Here is an 18,951-nt window from a genome sequence, read left to right as displayed (position 1 = left end):
TTAATGCTCGGAGCTCCCAAGACTACGTAACACTATTTCAAGTGCTGCATTCAAACTTCAGTATTAATTGAAGTTTCGATGTACAGTAAAGCAAGCTGCATTTTCAGGGAAAACCTGTCGTGAAAGAAGTGTTCGGGAAATTCCCGCAATGGAATGCGCAAAGCATCGGAAGTGAATACTTCAACAATAAAGCTATTTATTTTACGCTGGAAGATATTTAATTTCGTTTATTACATTTTGAAACATTTACTTTATAAATTATGAATTATAGGTCTATCTTTGTTAATTGTTTTAAATTAATTTTCGGAAAAGGATAGAGTTGGTTTTTCACCGGCCTGGCCGGAAATATTGCTGTTATTTTGATTAAAGCCGGTGACTGGTACAAACTTCTTACCAGCCCATTTATGACCGGTTTTTTCAAACTTTTATCTAGTTCAAAGTATAGATTTAAAAAGTAACTTTCATTCTGTAAATCCAAAACTCACCTTTCACCATCTATCAACGATTAACCCGTAAATACACTTCTAAAAAAATCACCCCTTTTACACTTCCAGGGTCATTTTGACCCACATATATTTAACAAGGAAACAGATTGAAAGCACCTATTTTTTACGTTTTTTTCTGCATAGTGGTATAGTGCTGTGAAGTGTAGTAGATTTGCTATTGATTAGTGTTTATGCATGCCACTAATCAGTCGCAATGGTTAGGTTGGTTTAAGGTAGCTAGCACACAACCAAGGGTTTAAAGTTTGAGTTTCAGTCGTACAAAGTGGTTCGAATTGCACGTGAAGCTAGATGCCTTATAAACTATTACATGAAATTGTACAAAGTTAATCGAGTAAATATTGCATGAACTATAATGCAAACAACATTTAGTTTACCTTTCTGAGAAAAATAACAATGTTTTTATATATTATACTAGTCAGAAGTTTATTGCTTTGAATTTAAACATAATTTTGTATGACAATTGATGTAGCTAATGCTGTCCAAATCTCAACTAGAAATATGTACTAAATTTGTTCCTTCTTTCACTGCTCTTGTACTATGTTCCTTATACTTACTTCAAAATGTTCCTTTTACTTTCTTTGATACAACATTACACATAGTCTTCGCATAAGGAAATGGTATGTAATGAACAAATATACTTGTGACAACGATAGCAACATGTTGAAGTTTTCTGTCCTTAGAATATGGGCAAACGGAACATACTTTTCTCTTTGGCTCTCCAACAGTCGTTCGTTGTTTTTGACATGTTGATTCCACACCTTATCGAAGCATCTGCTACAGTTCTTCTCAAATTCGGAATACAAGCTCGCTTTTCCATAAGAGGTTTCATCATTTCCTCTGCCAGTTCCTTCAGAAACAGTGCGACGATCCGTGAGATTCGGTTTCAAATCTGGACATGTAGATGTGTAGAAAATGTAAGCATTTACAGTGGCTACATCCAATATGTTGAAAAATAATGCCAATGGCTAACGTTTTGTTTGTCTTTTGGCTGTGTACGTTCTAACTAGCTCGTCCAGTAAGTCAACACCACCTTCTGTATCATTATAAAATGTAATTATTTCAGGTTTACTCTTATTGCTTTTCTGGTCAATTCTAGCGTCATGATACATTGAAAAAAGAATAACACTTTTACTCTTCTTTGGAACAAAGCTTACTTCCAGACAGATTAGTGTTTGTAGCTCCCCCTTAGGTATCTTACCAGTATACACTATGCCCTTGTACGCATAACCAGATTTCGATTCACAAATCCAAAGTACTTTTATACCATATTTCTTTGGTTTTTTGCGGCATATATTCAATAAAACCGCACCTACCTTTGTAAGGCACTAACTATTCATCTATAGTAAGAAATAAGCTCGTCACCATAACTTGTACAGTTATATATTCCGTACATAACTATTAAGTGCAAGGCGATCAATCATACTTCTCACAGCCCTTGTACGTTTGTCAGCAAATCGAATCATACGGAGATTGTTCAGGTAATGGTTTATACCCATAGTGGCTGTAAAACTGGGATTTGATCGAGAATCTAAAAAATAGTTCTCTCACAGGTACTCCTTTGAACACCAGCAAGTAACAGTACACCTAAGAAAACAGTCAGTTCGATGGTATCTACTTCTTTCCAGGCAATGCGCTTTCCTTGTGCAACCCGTTTACCTTCCAAATTAGCACAAAATCGAATTTCTTCCAGAAGGTTAGGGCTAAGAAACAGTCAAGTGCACTTTTTGGTGTAGACACAGCAACATGGTTATCAGGACCGGGATTGTTTCTATCAACATTATAGGGACGAGTCTTTGAACATTTAGGGGGACACTTGCTCCAAACAGTACCGCCCTTAGAAATATAATGTTTATCCGGTTGAGATGACATACGGTTTACAAGGGGAATGTCGTCTTCGCTATCACTTCCATTATGATATTCATCACTCGAGTCTGGCGTGAAAGATTACGAGACATTGTCATAGTTAAGTTCAGATTCGTCATCTTCACTTTCTTCTACAAGCAGCTCATCCAATATTTATTTTTCTACCAAAGCACTCATTATGGATTTATGTATGAAATTCGACCAGTGAACCACAAGAAACTGTAAATCTGAAACAAATATGGAAGCTCAGTGTAACAAAGGATATTATTTTCTTCTTTCTTCGTTTCTTTTTATTTTATAAACATTTAATTGTTCATTTTCACTTCACTGCAACAATGATAAACAATTTACATTTATCAATGACCTTTTTGTTTCCCATAGTAAGGAAAAATATTTCAAAAAGTGTAAGGGTCAATCTGACCCACAAAGTGTAAAAAAGGGGTGTTTGTTGAATATCACGTAACAGAGAAACATTTCTACACAAAAATATTATTTCATACCAGCAATTATAAGCACAAATAATGATATGAGAACTCATAATGATATGAGAACTCACAGAAAAAATGAATTGAAATACTCGCGGGGTCAATTTGACCCTGGAAGTGTATCTAAGGGTTAATAGATTTTGTTCATCTGTTTACATAATTTTGAAGAGATGACAGACTGTATCACGGAAAATTTGAAATTTGTAAGAAACTTTATACATTTATTGAGAGAGAGAAAAAAAAAAAACTTCTTAAAGAATTTCCTGTAGTTGAAGTGTAAGTTTAAAGAATAAATTTCATTTTCCAAATCCAAAATTGTCAAGTAAAGATTAATTTATTCATTTGTTTCGATAATTTTAAAGAAGTGATGACAAATACAAAAAAATGATTAATGCCGATTTCAGTTTCTCATTTATAGTAAGTTTGGCCAGTTCTGGAATTCGGAAAAATTTCGGGAAAGTGAAATTTCCCGAATCCGGAAAATTTTGGCCATTCCTAATTTATAGCATTAAGCTTATTATTGAATGTACTAAGGATATGCAGAATACAGGTGCTACTCACAAAAAGTGCTCACATAGCCCATAAAGTGAACTTATACCGCGCCGGGAACCCATCTCACGCACTACACCCGGAATTTTTGTATTGTGCCAGCATTGTAAAATTGTACGAAAGCCACATAACACTCATGACAATTAACTCTCATTGTTTCTGTTTTTCGCGCTGGTTTAGTTTTGGCGTATCACATCTGAATTTTACGTTTACAAGTGTAGGATTACTAGTCTAAAATTATTATAAGTGCTTTACGACGGATAAAATAAGTGAGTTGATTTGAAAGATGACTGTATAGAGTATTTTCCACCGGCGGTGAATTTCTCCACAGTTTACAGATGAATTTTGTTTACAAGTCGAACGCTACTAGTATGAAACCATGACAAATGCTATTGAAACTCGTATCATTGTCAAAACCAACTAGTTTTCACTACCCTCGATTATGCGGATACCCACCTTCGCTGACGCGCCTGCTCCGTTCAGACTCACCCAATCGCTCTGCTATGATAGACAGCATTCGTGCTTTTTACTGGCGACCTAGCACACGTTGCTTTGTGTATTTTGGGCTGTAGTTTTATGCATGTATCCGGACGCTGTACTTATACGAGATCGTAAAAGAACTATAGTCTTTCAACAATTGCTTATGATACCCCCTTGAATTCTAACTATGACATGTGGATACTTTCATGTTGCCCAGCGTGAATCATTTAGAAAACTATAAGAAGGTAATTAGTGAAAGAATTATAATTTTTGAACAATTATTTCGAGTGGTGCGCCAAAAATAAACCTGCACACTTTTTTTGCCCAATGTTCCGTTACGGGGTCTAGTAAATTCTTCCACACGAAATTTGCAATTTCTCCACTTCTTTCCATTAGCTTTCGTTTGATTACATAATATAACTTTATATTAGGTTAGGTTAGTTTTGGCCCCCTTGACCCTTTTTTTTAACAGGTTATATTTTTTTGGTATACAAATTGAACGATATACTTAAATCACCTACTTTTATTCTTTTAAAAGACGTAATTACATTTGTTCACAACTGTAGTGTTCGGGCGGATAACGTCACTGCATACCTCTCTAAGGTCTTTATTCTTGCATTTTTCTTAAATAATTAATTTGTGCTTCATGTTATACACAAAAAAAAAAAAAAAAAAAAAGTATGATTATCAATACTTAAAGGCTTCTCTTGTTCAGGCAGCATTATTTTGAAATTACAGCGAGAAATATAGTTGAATGTCGTCAGGCACTACTCTTTTCTGATTGTTAGTTGTATTAAAATCCAGAAGAAAATAGCAACTGCTTCTATTTCTTCCAAGTCAGGATCCTCATAAGGACAGGGGAAAATTTCAACTTGAACTAGGGGCAAGTTACATCTCAAACGATCGTTAAGTAAGGTCGTGAATTTTAGACCGTGAATCGCAGCCTTACTTTAGTCCCGTCTGAGAGGCTTTAGACAGCTTTGGTGTGACCATCTAACATAAGTTGGTTACTAGTGTTAGTTTTTAATGCCATACGTCCATACTGTATTTATACTCAATATCTCGTGAAGTCATCTGCAACTAGCAATGAGCTTCTTATTTAGTACTAGTACATGTTATGCTAGAAGAAATTAATTTTTTCAGAAAGACAAGTAAGCTCCCATAGAATGGAATAGCACGCAGGAAAGGAAAGACGTACTTTTGATTGAGTTCTGTAACTTTTAACATCCCACGGACATGTTTGATAATGAGGACCACACCGAAACCCCATTTATAAGTTTATTTACCTAATACAGTAACGATTCATTCTTTTAGTAATTTCTGAGTAATGCGTATCGTAAAAATGAAATGAAATGAAATCTTCAAGTTTTACGTCCCACGGTTATGCCGGTTAGGCTAAAGGAGACTGTGATTATGAAAGATGAGTGAAATGGTGGAATGAAGAAAGTGGGAGGAAACGGGAGAACCCCGAGAAAACCCACGAGCACGGTGTTTGTCCACCACAAAGTTCACTTGGCGGAGGCTGGGATCGAACCCGAGACCCCAAGCACCAGAGGTGAACGCTCTACCACTGAGCCACCGCGCCCCCCAATGCGTATTGTAATTTGCAACACATAACAGTTGGAAAGTACTAATATTGCGCTCTAATACTATACAGATTAATACGGATGTAGGAAGAGAGCAAACTAAGCATGGAAATAAACAGTGTGATTAACAGTAAAAAGTGAACGCCGGAAATCAAACAAACTGCAGATAATGAATTTAAGTCACAACAGATTAGTAGTAATACAACGTCGAAAACAGGTTCATGTGACTTATCAGGGTCCGCCATCTGCGGAAGATTAGCTAAAGTTATCCTCTGGGTAACTAGAAATTTACCTAATGTTAAGATTCAATGGGCCAAGTAAAGCTGTTATATCAATACATTCCACTACGCTAGCGTTTGTATTAAAAATATTTGAGCGAAAATACAACTATTCAACAAATGTATGAACTGTGCCCTTATACTCAAGTTACCAAACTCTAGTACATTATAATTTGATGTACGATCGACCAGTCTATTTGCTTTCGGAATAAATCAGCTTATTTAAATCTTGAACATCTATTTAACATAATACATCCACAATACTGGAAGATTGTACGACGAGCGTACTACTTTCGTGGTGTAACTATACCGTACCTTCCCCCTGAACTTCCTATTTCCCTAAACTCCAATGCAATGAAGTAACCTATATATACAATTTCGAGCTTAATTTGAAATCTTGTCCACAGAAACTAAATTTACTCCTTGTAATTTCCACAAAATACAACTTAAATACAGAACAAATATAAATGCCAAAATCGCACAGAGTATTCTTGTATCAGTTTCACGAATTCGCACAACACTTGTATCAGTTTTACATCCAATCATTTTTGGTTTAACCCAACAATCCAGATATACTTCATAGGCATACAATTGAACTTTTCTTTAGACATAATTGCATTTAAAATATCAAAATACATACACTTCTCGCACCGCCGAAATCTTTAAATCAGCTGGTCAAAATGAGCCAGTGTTTTCTCGTTTTAAAAACATTTTTGATACGAGTGTCAAAATTAATTATTAATCTACTACACACATTACTACATTTACAGTATTATAAAAGAATACACACATTATATTTTTAATTAATACATACTTAACTTCACAAATAATTCTTACTCACCGTTCCGAACTTGCCACTCAGGATCAAATGGCGGGAGTATTTGATCTTGTCTCGCGCACGTTACTAACTGATTGGCTAACAGCCTACGCACTATCGTAGCCATCATGCTATTGCTGAATACACAACCAATAGCACATAATCTTTTTCCAAGTACTGGAGCGTACTGCAAAGAAGTATTTAATCCTTTTCCTGTTAAAGGTGAAAGTAGTTTTTAACCTATTCTCTCAATTTTTCCCTTTCAGATTAAAATTATTAATTATTTTCGGTTATAATCTATAATCCTGATTTTCGTGTAGATTAAGAATCTGGAATTGTACATATATTCATTGCATATAAATTTCATTTCTAAAAAATCCTTCTCTGTACCTTAAACAATTACTTTTGGGATGTGCACTTGCATTAATCGGTTTCAAATTAAGTCTAGTAGGGTCTCTGTTTACAACCAGTTCGGGAGAGTAATGCTCCCGGGAGCACGTTCTTCGCGCGCTACTCTAGTCATCTGTTTTACGCGCCATCCTAGCCAGCTGTTTTAGCTCTGTCAAAATTTATAATCGTGGCCCCGCGTAGCGTACTTGCTAACGCCTTGCCTTCGGTGAGAGCAGTCCCGGGTTCGATTCCTGGTGGGCTCACTCGGTCGAAAAAGTATAACATGCTTTTTCAGGCCAGCCACCCTGAATAACGTTTTCCTAATTCACACCAGGCAAATGCCGGAGTGGTACAGTCCGCGGCTTAGAAATTGTTACAAAAATTCTAAGTCCAAATTAATAACAAACTCTTGCCCCGTTTCCTTATGCAATCCAGAAATACATGTCTCGATCGATTAGTTATTTCTTGTCTTCAATCCAACTCCCACCCTCCTCCACCTCTCCTTGTCTAAAGCAGTGTGTGTGACGTAGTACACTCTTTCCATTCAGAAGAAAAAAAAACAGGAATAAAGTTTACAATGTTATAGCTCTAAAATAGTCTTTTTCATTTGTTTGTTCTGAAATATCTTCTAAGAGCCTTTAAAAAAAGACACAATTTTCCCATAGCTTCATTAATACCTTTAGTTTAATTCTTTCCCTTCTTTAAAGACTGCACGCTAGTAAGATGCTCCCTATGAAATCTATGGAAATTGCCAATAACGGCACTAAGTTTTGTGCTTCCTAAAGTCTGTAATGCACGCACAGAGCTCAAGAATATCTACTGACAAAAATGAATTTTATTCAATGATTCATTTCATTTCCTTTCAGTAATTGCAAGCAAATGTTCCAAGAGCGTCATTTGGTCAGGACAGGAGGGTGTAATTTCCCCTTCCTTGAGCTTCATAAATACATAAAGTTTGAGCAAATATATAGTAATACACTAATAAATAAGTTTAAATTTTTTGTCGGCGGAGACCCCCCCCCCCCCGATTAAAATCTAAAATAAAGCTGCTTTTAGCAACAAACCTATAGAGTTACGCTAGCACATTGCTAGAGAGCTTACATTTGGTTTCAAGAGTCGAAGGTTTGATCTCAAGCCATATGAGTTCCTGGGCAACATTAAGAGAGACAGACAGAGAGAGAGATTGAAATATGGAGAGAAATATTTATATACACATATTTAGAACTGGGGAAAAATGATCCGATAGCATTCGTATTATGACGAAAATTGTGATTTTGTGATACAGAACAAGGGAAGGTTTCGAACTGCGAGGATCACATTAGGCAGTTGTCGAATTAAGGTGGAGAACACTTTTGAGAGCATCAGATGATTACGAATGGAGAGAAACACCTTGAGAACTGAGGAATTAAGAATTTAAAAAACCTGCAGCTTCCGAGACGGGTTTCGAACCGTGAAGTTATCGAACCATGACTTTATCCATTCTGCTATGGAGAACTCACATACGTTTTTTTTTTAGCTACGTTGAAAGCTAACTTAATGGAATATTCCAAAAGTTGACTTGGTGGATGTGCCGTTCTGATAGGATATAAACCTCTTGTAACTTAGTTACAATGTGCATAATGAACTTCTCCTTGTTCAGAACACTTTTTAGGGCAGTAGAATTTGTCACTATTGTGTTAATTAGGTTATATTTGATAGAACCATCTGATAAAGTAGTGCCAAACCCTGTGCGTCGTCGTCTGTTAGGTGAATGGTTAATGTAAGTTACTCCTACTTGTATGGTCCGAGCTTCGAATCAAGACCATTCTTATTGATCATTTTCTTTGAGCTACGCTCACACTGTGCATTCCACAAATTTAATTTTGAAGTAATGCAATCACAGCTAGTTTAATTCGAAATTATTTTCAAATATATTTCTTATTACATGCGTCTCTTTAACTTGTGATGTTTCAAACTTGATATTAAATCTTACAACCTTGATGCAACTCATTTCCCTACGGAATATCATCATGAATGTTTGCACAACGACGACAGGCAGGCGTTAATACAAAATACAGTTCTTACTGGAATGTATGCATCAGTGTTGGGAACTAACGTAACGCAAGTAACGCGTTACTTTTAAAGTAACGTTTCCTAGTAACGCGTTACATTTTTCCAAAGTAACTGTAACGGTAACGCGTTACAAATTTTTAAGTAACGTACCTAGTTTGCGTTACTTTTTCGCGTTACATTTCGAATGAGTAACTACAATATATGTATATTTTTTTTTCGGAAACAAATGTTCCTTTCCTGTAAGTGAATTTCTCAGAATGAAACAATCGAGCATGAGCTATGTATGTCAGTGACCGACGGTCACAGACACAGAGAGAAACAGATAAGTTCGTAGTGCCACTTGCTGTTTTTTGAAGATGAGGACAGCCTTAGGGAAATCACGTGTACTGATTGGAAGCACCTGGAAGATTTTGTCGTAGATTTTGACAGCTCCAAATCAATATATTCAGTGAGTGAACTAGGAGTGCAATGATACCGGTAGTCTATTTTACTTTGATTGGTGTGGTTTTTATAAAGATGGAGAACGAAATTATTTTACCCTTCGAACATTTGAAATAATACTTTTTTCTTAAGAGTTGAGGATGATGGTGGACCAACACTGGTACCAACCAACTTACCCAACACTGCTATGCATATATATTTAGAAAGTTTGACTCAGAAAAAAAAAAACGTACAGTGCAACATTGACTCTTGGAGGAATTTCAAACGAATTTACTATACGTGTAAATTACCATTTCAACAATCTACTGTAGGGGCTAAGATACTGAAACCATTCCAGGGAGGGAAAAGAGTTATAAGTAAAAGAAAGTAATAGAATACAAAAAATATTGTCAAATTCAGTTTTCTGGATCTGGTGCTAGCGGGGATCGAACCAAGGATCCCCTTGCACCATAGGTAAACTTATAGAAGAATAGGGGTCTAAACAAATACGGAATATTACTATTAATGAGAGGTATATAGAATTAGATCTTCAGCTATTTCATTCTAAGATAAACTTTCATTCAATCTTGTTCTTCATTACTGTTCGAAAACGTAAAGTTGCTGCTGCAAGGACGTGATAATTCTTTTCAGTAGACTTCACAGTGTATAGCTCCTTCACAACTTCTTTTTCATCTAAGACTATAGTAGTTGCATTTTACAAATTGAGGAAAATGTGTGAAATTATATAGAATCCTCCAAAGTGGAATTACGAAACTTCAGTGGGCCCCTTTTCGCTGTAGGACGACTTCACCACAGTCCCGTTAGTTACGCCGGGTGCATGATACAGTTTCGCCCTTTTAGGAACATTTTCTAAGGCAGTACGAGTTTTTTTTACTGCTGTGTGAATTGAGTTGTATTTGTTAGAACTGTTTTTTAAAGGAGACGAAAGATCCTATACTCAAACACAAATCATGTCTTTCAAAGCTCAAATGGAAAACGAAATGAATCGTCGTATACATGTTACGTTTTTGAAGAAAAAAACAGCAAAACATTGATTGCACAAATGTATAATCGTATCATTCGCATGCAAATTTATAACTTATAAAACGTGTTCGCTTGATAGATGAGGGGTTAGTAAACAGGATTCTTCTGCTGGTGGTCCTACCTCCGAATCTCGTCCATTCTTGTTGCGTTTTTTCTTTAGCTACACTGAGTTTCCGCATTCCAGATCTTCAAGCTTGAACCAAATTTAATACCAGTTAGTGAATTAAAAGTAGCTGATATTGTTTTCAAATACGAGACGTTATTACATGCTTTTCATTAGCTTACAGTACTGAACTTTGATATCAACTCTTTCATCCTTCATTTAACTAATTCCTTGACGTGTTTTGTTACAAAATTCATTAATCGTGACGGAAAAATTGCTTTATCAGTTAATGGCGACTGCTTTAAAAGCAAGTGCAAAATATGAGAATTAAATGTCATATCTGTACTTTCGTGTGTAGAAGAAACAAACTTGTGAACCAAAGGTTTAAGAATAACTCAAGTTATTAATATAAACTTTGCCGAAGGTTATTCACTTCTACCATCATAAAAGAAATACGAAAGAAATACAACATACAACTTTGCAAGCGGAGGAAAAGAAACCTAACGTAACAAGACTAAAGAAGATTTATTTACGGCGTAGTGATGGTTGTTGAGTGGTAAAGGCACTGGATCAATAATCTTGAGGTTCGTGGTTCGAATCCGCATCGGGCACTTTTTACTTTAGGATTTTTGATGGCGATTGATCGACGATGATACACGTTTTATTATATTCAGATATTTGAATACTCGGATGTTTCAATACTTGAACTATCAAATCTTCAGGGATAATAATAGTTATAATAATACTTATTATTATCTCGTAGAAGATTAAAAGCTTGGAGATAATTATCGCTCCGGTCATACCGTTACAAGCAGAAACGTGACATTTGGCAGTTTAATTTTGCCCACAAGAAGAGAAATTTCTCATCTTGTTTCTGAAACAAAATAACATGAGAATTAACATTTTACATTTGAGACGGGATAAGGGTAACTCAAATTATCATGTCGCTTTAGAGATGAACGAGATTTAAAGTATCATAAACATTTCTCGTCTTGTTACGATTCTCGAAATAGTGCATGTCCATTGTTTAAGTAACAATTACTCTGTAGACGGAATCTTATAAGCTTTTTGTTACTTTGTATTTTACAGCTCATTGAATTATGGTCTGTGTAGGTATTTTTTAGCAAAGCTTTCATACTTACCTCTGCATATCCTAAAAATTAGTATATTATATGCCTTACTGTTGAGTGATATTCAATTATTTCTATTACAGTTACTTTTAAAACATACAGTAGAACACTTTCTACATGAAACGTTAGTGGAAAGCTTTTGTTCCAAATATGGGTAGTTGCAGAGGTGTATCTTTAAGGTACGGAAACCCTTCTCCGAAATCCCTACGTTTAAGATATTTTTTTCGAATTCTATACCTACTTTAAAACTTTTAATACCATTATTATTATTATTATTATTATTATTATTATTATTATTATTATTACTGAATATTTGAGACTTAAATATTACGTCCTATTCCAATGCAAATAAGCATACTGAAGTTAAGAAAAATCAAGAGAAATTTGTTGGACCCTCTATAAAGATGAATTGCCTTATAAGAGATACTTTGGAAGGAAAAGAGGAGAAATTAGGTGTCAGCTACTGGACAATATGAAAATCGAACCTTTGCATGCCTTAACAGAAACTAAGTAGGATTTATATTCATCACTATACATAGTAACGCCCTTTCTTTGGGTAAAATACATTAGATTATGTTTGCGTTATAGTGATATTTTAACAATATATATATATATATATATATATATATATATATATATACAAAAAATAGTTCGTATTTGCCAATTTTGTTTGAACGAATATATGGAACGTGTTGAAAATGATGAACGGAAATATTATTATTTTTAGTAAGAGTGGAAGAACGTGGAAACAATTTCACAATGACAGATTTATGACTCATACTAGACCCAAAGGATGACCGTTTTGTATTCATGAATTGTTTGCGAAACACGCCGTTTTCAGACAGTAGGAATCGAGAGTGTAGTCTGTGACGTCATGTTAGTTTCCCCCTGTGGAGGAAGTCGTTTGAACTGTGACTTGAAAGAACGAGAGAAATTGACTATGTTTTATGTTATACATCAGAAACATCAACTTTGTAAATTATAAAATATTTTGGAATTTCGTCGGCGGGACTCGAACCGCGGTTCCCTGACTCACGAAACGACCGCCTAAGCCACTTCCCTAAGACTGCTCTTCTAGGTAAGAGTCAAGAAACACTCGTGTATATAACACATTGCAAACGTTTACGATTGTGATATTTTATTAACGATGAAACACTGATTTCGGTCATAATAAAATATTATAGTCCAGACAATTCAAGTTTAAATTTTAAAAAAGACCGAAAGTATCTCCGTAACTTATCTCTATTATTTTCGGTTATTCGCGTTTTACATTTATTTCCAGTAACCTTGAACGAGAGGGACACGAACACGGATGCATCGAGGACATTTAATATTTCAAAGGCTCTCCCATCGGGAATCGTAATTGAGACCCCCCTACTGAACTATCTGATGGGTGAGGTCCCTAGTTCATTCCGAAGACAAGTAAGCTTGAGACGGACAACATTGTACTCGTGGGTTTTCTCGGGACACTCCCACTTTTTCATTCCACCAATTCGTCCATCATAATTCACTTGCTTTAATCATAGTCTTCCTCAACCTAACAGGCATAATCGTGGGACATTAAACGTAAAGATTTTCAAGCTGTTAACCCAAACCAATCCGAATCGAGAAACAGTTGCATATTATTGCTCATTAACGTGTTTTTACAAAAAAAATATGTCGAAAAGAAACGGGGAATCGTAATTCCATTCAAAAGTAAAACAGCAGACTCATAATATCTTCACCTAAACCGAAACACGATTAGGATTCCCCGAAAACTTGGCGTGTTTCGCAAACAATTTATGAATACAAAACGGTCATCCTCAAGGTCTAGTATAAGTCATAGATTTGTCCGAAACTATTTTGTGGACTTGTTTCTACGTTCTTCCACTCTTACTAAAAATAATATTTCCATTCGTCATTTTCAACACGTCCCATATATTCGTTCAGCCAAAATTGGTAAATACGAACTAATTTTTTGTATATATATTTTGTTAAAATATCAATATAACGCAAATATAATCCAATGTATTTTACTCAAAGAAAGGGCGTTACTATGTATAGTGATGAATATAAATCCTACTTAGTTTCTGTTAAGGCATCCAAAGGTTCGATTTTCATATTGTCCAGTAGCTGACACCTCCTAATTTCTCCTCTTTTCCTTCCAAAGTATCTCTTATAAGGCAATTCATCCTTATAGAGGATCCAACAAATTTCTCCTGATTTTTCTTAACTTCAGTATGCTTATTTGCATTGGAATAGGACGTAATATTTAAGTCTCAAATATTCAGTAATAATAATAATAATAATAATAATAATAATAATAATAATAATAATAATAATAATAATAATAATAATAATGGTATTAAAAGTTTTAAAGTAGGTCTAAAATTTGGAAAAACTTACTTAAACGTAGGGATTTCGGAGAAGGGTTTCCGTACCTTCAAGATACACCTCTGCAACTACCCATATTTGAAACAAAAGCTTTCCACTAACGTTTCATGTAGAAAGTGTTCTACTGTATGTTTCAAGAAAAATAACTGTAATAGAAATAATTGAATATCACTCAACAGTAAGGCATATAATATACTAATTTTTAGGATATGCAGTGGTAAGTATAAAAGCTTTGCTTAAAAATTCCTACACAGACCATTATTCAATGAGCTGTAAAACACAAAGTAACAAAAAGCTTATAAGATTCCGTCTACAGAGTAATTGTTACTTAAACAATGGACATGCACTATTTCGAGAATTGTAACAAGACGAGAAATGTTTATGATACTTTAAATCTCGTTCATCTCTAAAGCGACATGATAATTTGAGTTACCCTTATCCCGTCTCAAATGTAAAATGTTAATTCTCATGTTATTTTGTTTCAGAAACAAGATGAGAAATTTCTGTTCTCGTGGGCAACATTAAACAAAACATAAATATTCTTGCCAAATGTCACGTTTCTGCTTGTAACGGTATGACCGGAGCGATAATTATCTCCTAGCTTTTAATTTTCTACGAGATAATAATAAGTATTATTGTAACTATTATTATCCCTGAAGATTTGATAGTTCAAGTATTGAAACATCCGAGTATTCAAATATCTGAATATAATAAAACGTGTATCATCGTCGATCAATCGCCATCAAAAATCCTAAAGTAAAAAGTGCCCGATGCGGATTCGAACCACGAACCTCAAGATTATTGATCCAGTGCCTTTACCACTCAACAACCATCACTACGCCGTAAATAAATCTTCTTTAGTCTTGTTACGTTAGGTTTCTTTTCCTCCGCTTGCAAAGTTCTATGTTGTATTTCTTTCGTATTTCTTTTATGATGGTAGAAGTGAATAACCTTCGGCAAAGTTTATATTAATAACTTGAGTTATTCTTAAACCTTTGGTTCACAAGTTTGTTTCTTCTACACACGAAAGTACAGATATGACATTTAGTTCTCATACTTTGCACTTCCTTTCAAAGCAGTCACCATTAACTGGTAAAGCAATTTTTCCGTCACGATTAATGAATTTTGTAACAAAACACGTCAAGGAATTAGTTAAATGAAGGATGAAAGAGTTGATATCAAAGTTCAGTACTGTAAGCTAATGAAAAGCATGTAATAACGTCTCGTATTTGAAAATAATGTCAGCTACTTTTAATTCACTAACTGGTATTAAATTTGGTTCAAGCTTGTAGATCTGGAATGCACAAACTCAGTGTAGCTAAAGAAAAAACGCAACAAGAATGGACGAGATTCGAAGGTAGGACCACCAGCAGAAAACCCGTTCACTAACGCCTCATCTATCAAGCGAACACGTTTTATAAGTTATAAATTTGTATGCAAATGATACCATTATACGTTTGTGCAATCAATGTTTTGCTGTTTTTCTCTTCAAAAACGTAACATGTATACGACGATTCATTTCGTTTTCCATTAGAGCTTTGAAAGACATGATTTTTGTTTGAGTATAAGATCTTACTTAAAAAGGCAATACTTTGATATCAAAAATGTAGTTAACGAATTCTTCTCCGAAAAAAATCACCTGTACACTTATTTTTCAAATGGTAAGTTGTAATTATACTTACGTTGGTTGAAATTTCTCCATATTTATGGGGGCGTGACACTGAAACCAACCCTACCAAGAGGTGAAGATGACATGTAAAAGACGTCAAATACGAACGATATTAATGTCGAATGCATGTGCAAAGATGAATAGTGATACTATGGACGCTGCGTAAGTCCAAATTAAGCCTTGGTTGGCATGGAGTTGACAATGGGAGAATGTAAGGCAAAAAGAATATAAAATATCCTATATTTGTGTCGAATGGATAGTTTTTCGTGATCTCTGACATAAAAGGTGATATTTTAGATGTGGATATGTCAGGTTGACCCTATTGGCATGAGGTCATAGGGGGAACCAGTGAAGAATTCAGAAAAGTTTATTTTTGGTACGTACCAATACACTGCGAGTGAAAAGTGATAATGCACAGATACTGATATCACACTCGGAAAAATCGGAGATGTAACTTCTGGGGAACATTACTAACTGCTCGCACTCTAAAATTTTCACTGCTTTGCAGGGGCGTAAACAAGGCCTTTTGAGGGCATGTTTTACTAAAATGTCTATCATCATCTCTAAAATCACATATAATTTACAGAAAAGTAGTGATTTCGTGGGGCAGGAGCTCTGGATTGCCAACGCCTGCATTCTGTGTGTGTTCCTGCTGCTCTGAATTCTCATAAGCTCCTCTTCAAATGTAAGACGTAAAATGTAATTAAGAAACGTATAACATAGAATACAACATATATAGAAAACATGTTATTATAAATAAGAAATACAGTAGAAAATAATTATAAAACATAATGTTGAAGGACAAGCCTTTTTTTAAAAAAAAACAATCATACTTGAATGTAAAATATACTTTTAAAACAATTTTCCATTTATGCAAGGCTACAAACAATAGAGGAGTGCCATCTGGTAGCCTCTATTCATCTCTTCGAACCAGAAAACTATGAATTTGACACCAATATTTTTTTGTATTCTATAACTTTTTTTTTTTTACTCATAACCCTTTTCCCTCCCAGGAATGGTTTCACTGTCTTAGCCCCTACAGTAGATTATTGAAATGGTAATTTACACGTATAGTAAATTCGTTTGAAATTCCTCCAAGAGTCAATGTTGCACTGTAAGTTTTTTTTTTCCGAGTCAAACTTTCTAAATATATATGCATACATTCCAGTAAGAACTGAATTTTATATTAACGCCTGCCTGTCGTCGTTGTGCAAACATTCATGATGATATTCCGTAGGGAAATGAGTTGCATCAAGGTTGTAAGATTTAATATCAAGTTTGAAACATCGCAAGTTAAAGAAACGCATGTAATAACAAATATATTTGAAAATAGTTTCGAATTAAACTAGCTGTGATTGCATTACTTCAAAATTGAATTTGTGGAATGCACAGTGTGAACGTAGCTCAAAGAAAATGATCAAGAAGAATGGTCTTGATTCGAAGCTCGGACCATACAAGTAGGAGTAACTTACATTAACCATTCACCTAACAGACGACGACGCACAGGGTTTGGCACTACTTTATCAGATGGTTCTATCAAATATAACCTAATTAACACAATAGTGACAAATTCTACTGCCCTAAAAAGTGTTCTGAACAAGGAGAAGTTCATTATGCACATTGTAACTAAGTTACAAGAGGTTTATATCCTATCAGAACGGCGCATCCACCAAGTCAACTTTTGGAATATTCCATTAAGTTAGCTTTCAACGTAGCTAAAGAAAACGTATGTGAGTTCTCCATAGCAGAATGGATAAAGTCATGGTTCGATAACTTCACGGTTCGAAACCCGTCTCGGAAGCTGCAGGTTTTTTAAATTCTTAATTCCTCAGTTCTCAAGATGTTTCTCTCCATTCGTAATCATCTGATGCTCTCAAAAGTGTTCTCCACCTTAATTCGACAACTGCCTAATGTGATCCTCGCAGTTCGAAACCTTCCCTTCTTCTGTATCACAAAATCACAATTTTCGTCATAATACGAATGCTATCGGATCATTTTTCCCCAGTTCTAAATATGTGTATATAAATATTTCTCTCCATATTTCAATCTCTCTCTCTGTCTGTCTCTCTTAATGTTGCCCAGGAACTCATATGGCTTGAGATCAAACCTTCGACTCTTGAAACCAAATGTAAGCTCTCTAGCAATGTGCTAGCGTAACTCTATAGGTTTGTTGCTAAAAGCAGCGTTATTTTAGATTTTAATCGGGGGGGGGGGGTCTCCGCCGACAAAAATTTTAAACTTATTTATTAGTGTATTACTATATATTTGCTCAAACTTTATGTATTTATGAAGCTCAAGGGAGGGGAAATTACACCCTCCTGTCCTGACCAAATGACGCTCTTGGAACATTTGCTTGCAATTACTGAAAGGAAATGAAATGAATCATTGAATAAAATTCATTTTTGTCAGTAGATATTCTTGAGCTCTGTGCGTGCATTACAGACTTTAGGAAGCACAAAACTTAGTGCCGTTATTGGCAATTTCCATAGATTTCATAGGGAGCATCTTACTAGCGTGCAGTCTTTAAAGAAGGGAAAGAATTAAACTAAAGGTATTAATGAAGCTATGGGAAAATTGTGTGACTTTTTTTTTAAAAAAATAGGGCTCTTAGAAGATATTTCAGAACAAACGAATGAAAAAGACTATTTTAGAGCTATAACATTGTAAACTTTATTCCTGTTTTTTTTTTTCATCTGAATGGAAAGAGTGTATTACGTCGCACACGCTGCTTTAGACAAGGAGAGGTGGAGGAGGGAGAGAGTTGGATTGAAGACAAGAAATAACTAATCGATCGAGACATGTATTTCTGGATTGCATAAGAAAACGGGGCAAGAGTTTGTTATTAATTTGGACTTAGAATTTTTGTAACAATTTTTAAGCCGCGGACTGTACCTAACTTATAGGTCCCAGGTCGCTTCCTTCTGAACAATTCTTTCTTCCTTTCCTTTCCCCGGACAGTGGGCTCGCCGAGTGATGTCATCCCTGAAATCATGACGGGCTAAATGGCCTTAGATGCCGAAAGCCAAGAAATCTAAATCCTAAATTCTAAAAAATTTATAATCATGGAGTACAAGGGGAACACAACGAGCCCTGCGGGGCTTCTAAACCGTTCCTACTACTACTACTACAACAACTACTACTACTACTACTACTACTACTACTACTACTGTTACTACTACTACTTCTTCTACTTATCTGCACGAAAG

At 35.1% G+C, this 18,951-nt stretch overlaps 1 protein-coding gene across 2 annotated transcripts in view; it reads right to left on the bottom strand.

Annotated features, from left to right (window-relative positions):
* The window catches only part of LOC145686256 (histone chaperone ASF1A-like), a 67,333-nt gene extending 60,588 nt beyond the window's left edge, over positions 1–6,745 (bottom strand). Inside the window, exon 1 of one of the 2 annotated variants that reach the window (XM_081759370.1) lies at positions 6,589–6,745. In XM_081759370.1, coding sequence (XP_081615496.1) covers positions 6,589–6,694 — 106 coding nt within the window. In that variant the 5' untranslated portion in view covers positions 6,695–6,745. The remainder of the gene's footprint in view (positions 1–6,588) is intronic. The other variant, XM_081759371.1, reaches the window with a different exon arrangement.
* Positions 6,746–18,951: the final 12,206 nt, after the last annotated feature.

The sequence above is a fragment of the Thermobia domestica genome, chromosome 5 (assembly GCF_964235325.1).
Source record: "Thermobia domestica chromosome 5, izTheDome1.hap1.1, whole genome shotgun sequence".
Taxonomy (NCBI): domain Eukaryota; kingdom Metazoa; phylum Arthropoda; class Insecta; order Zygentoma; family Lepismatidae; genus Thermobia; species Thermobia domestica.
This window is presented reverse-complemented; position numbering and strand designations above follow the sequence as displayed.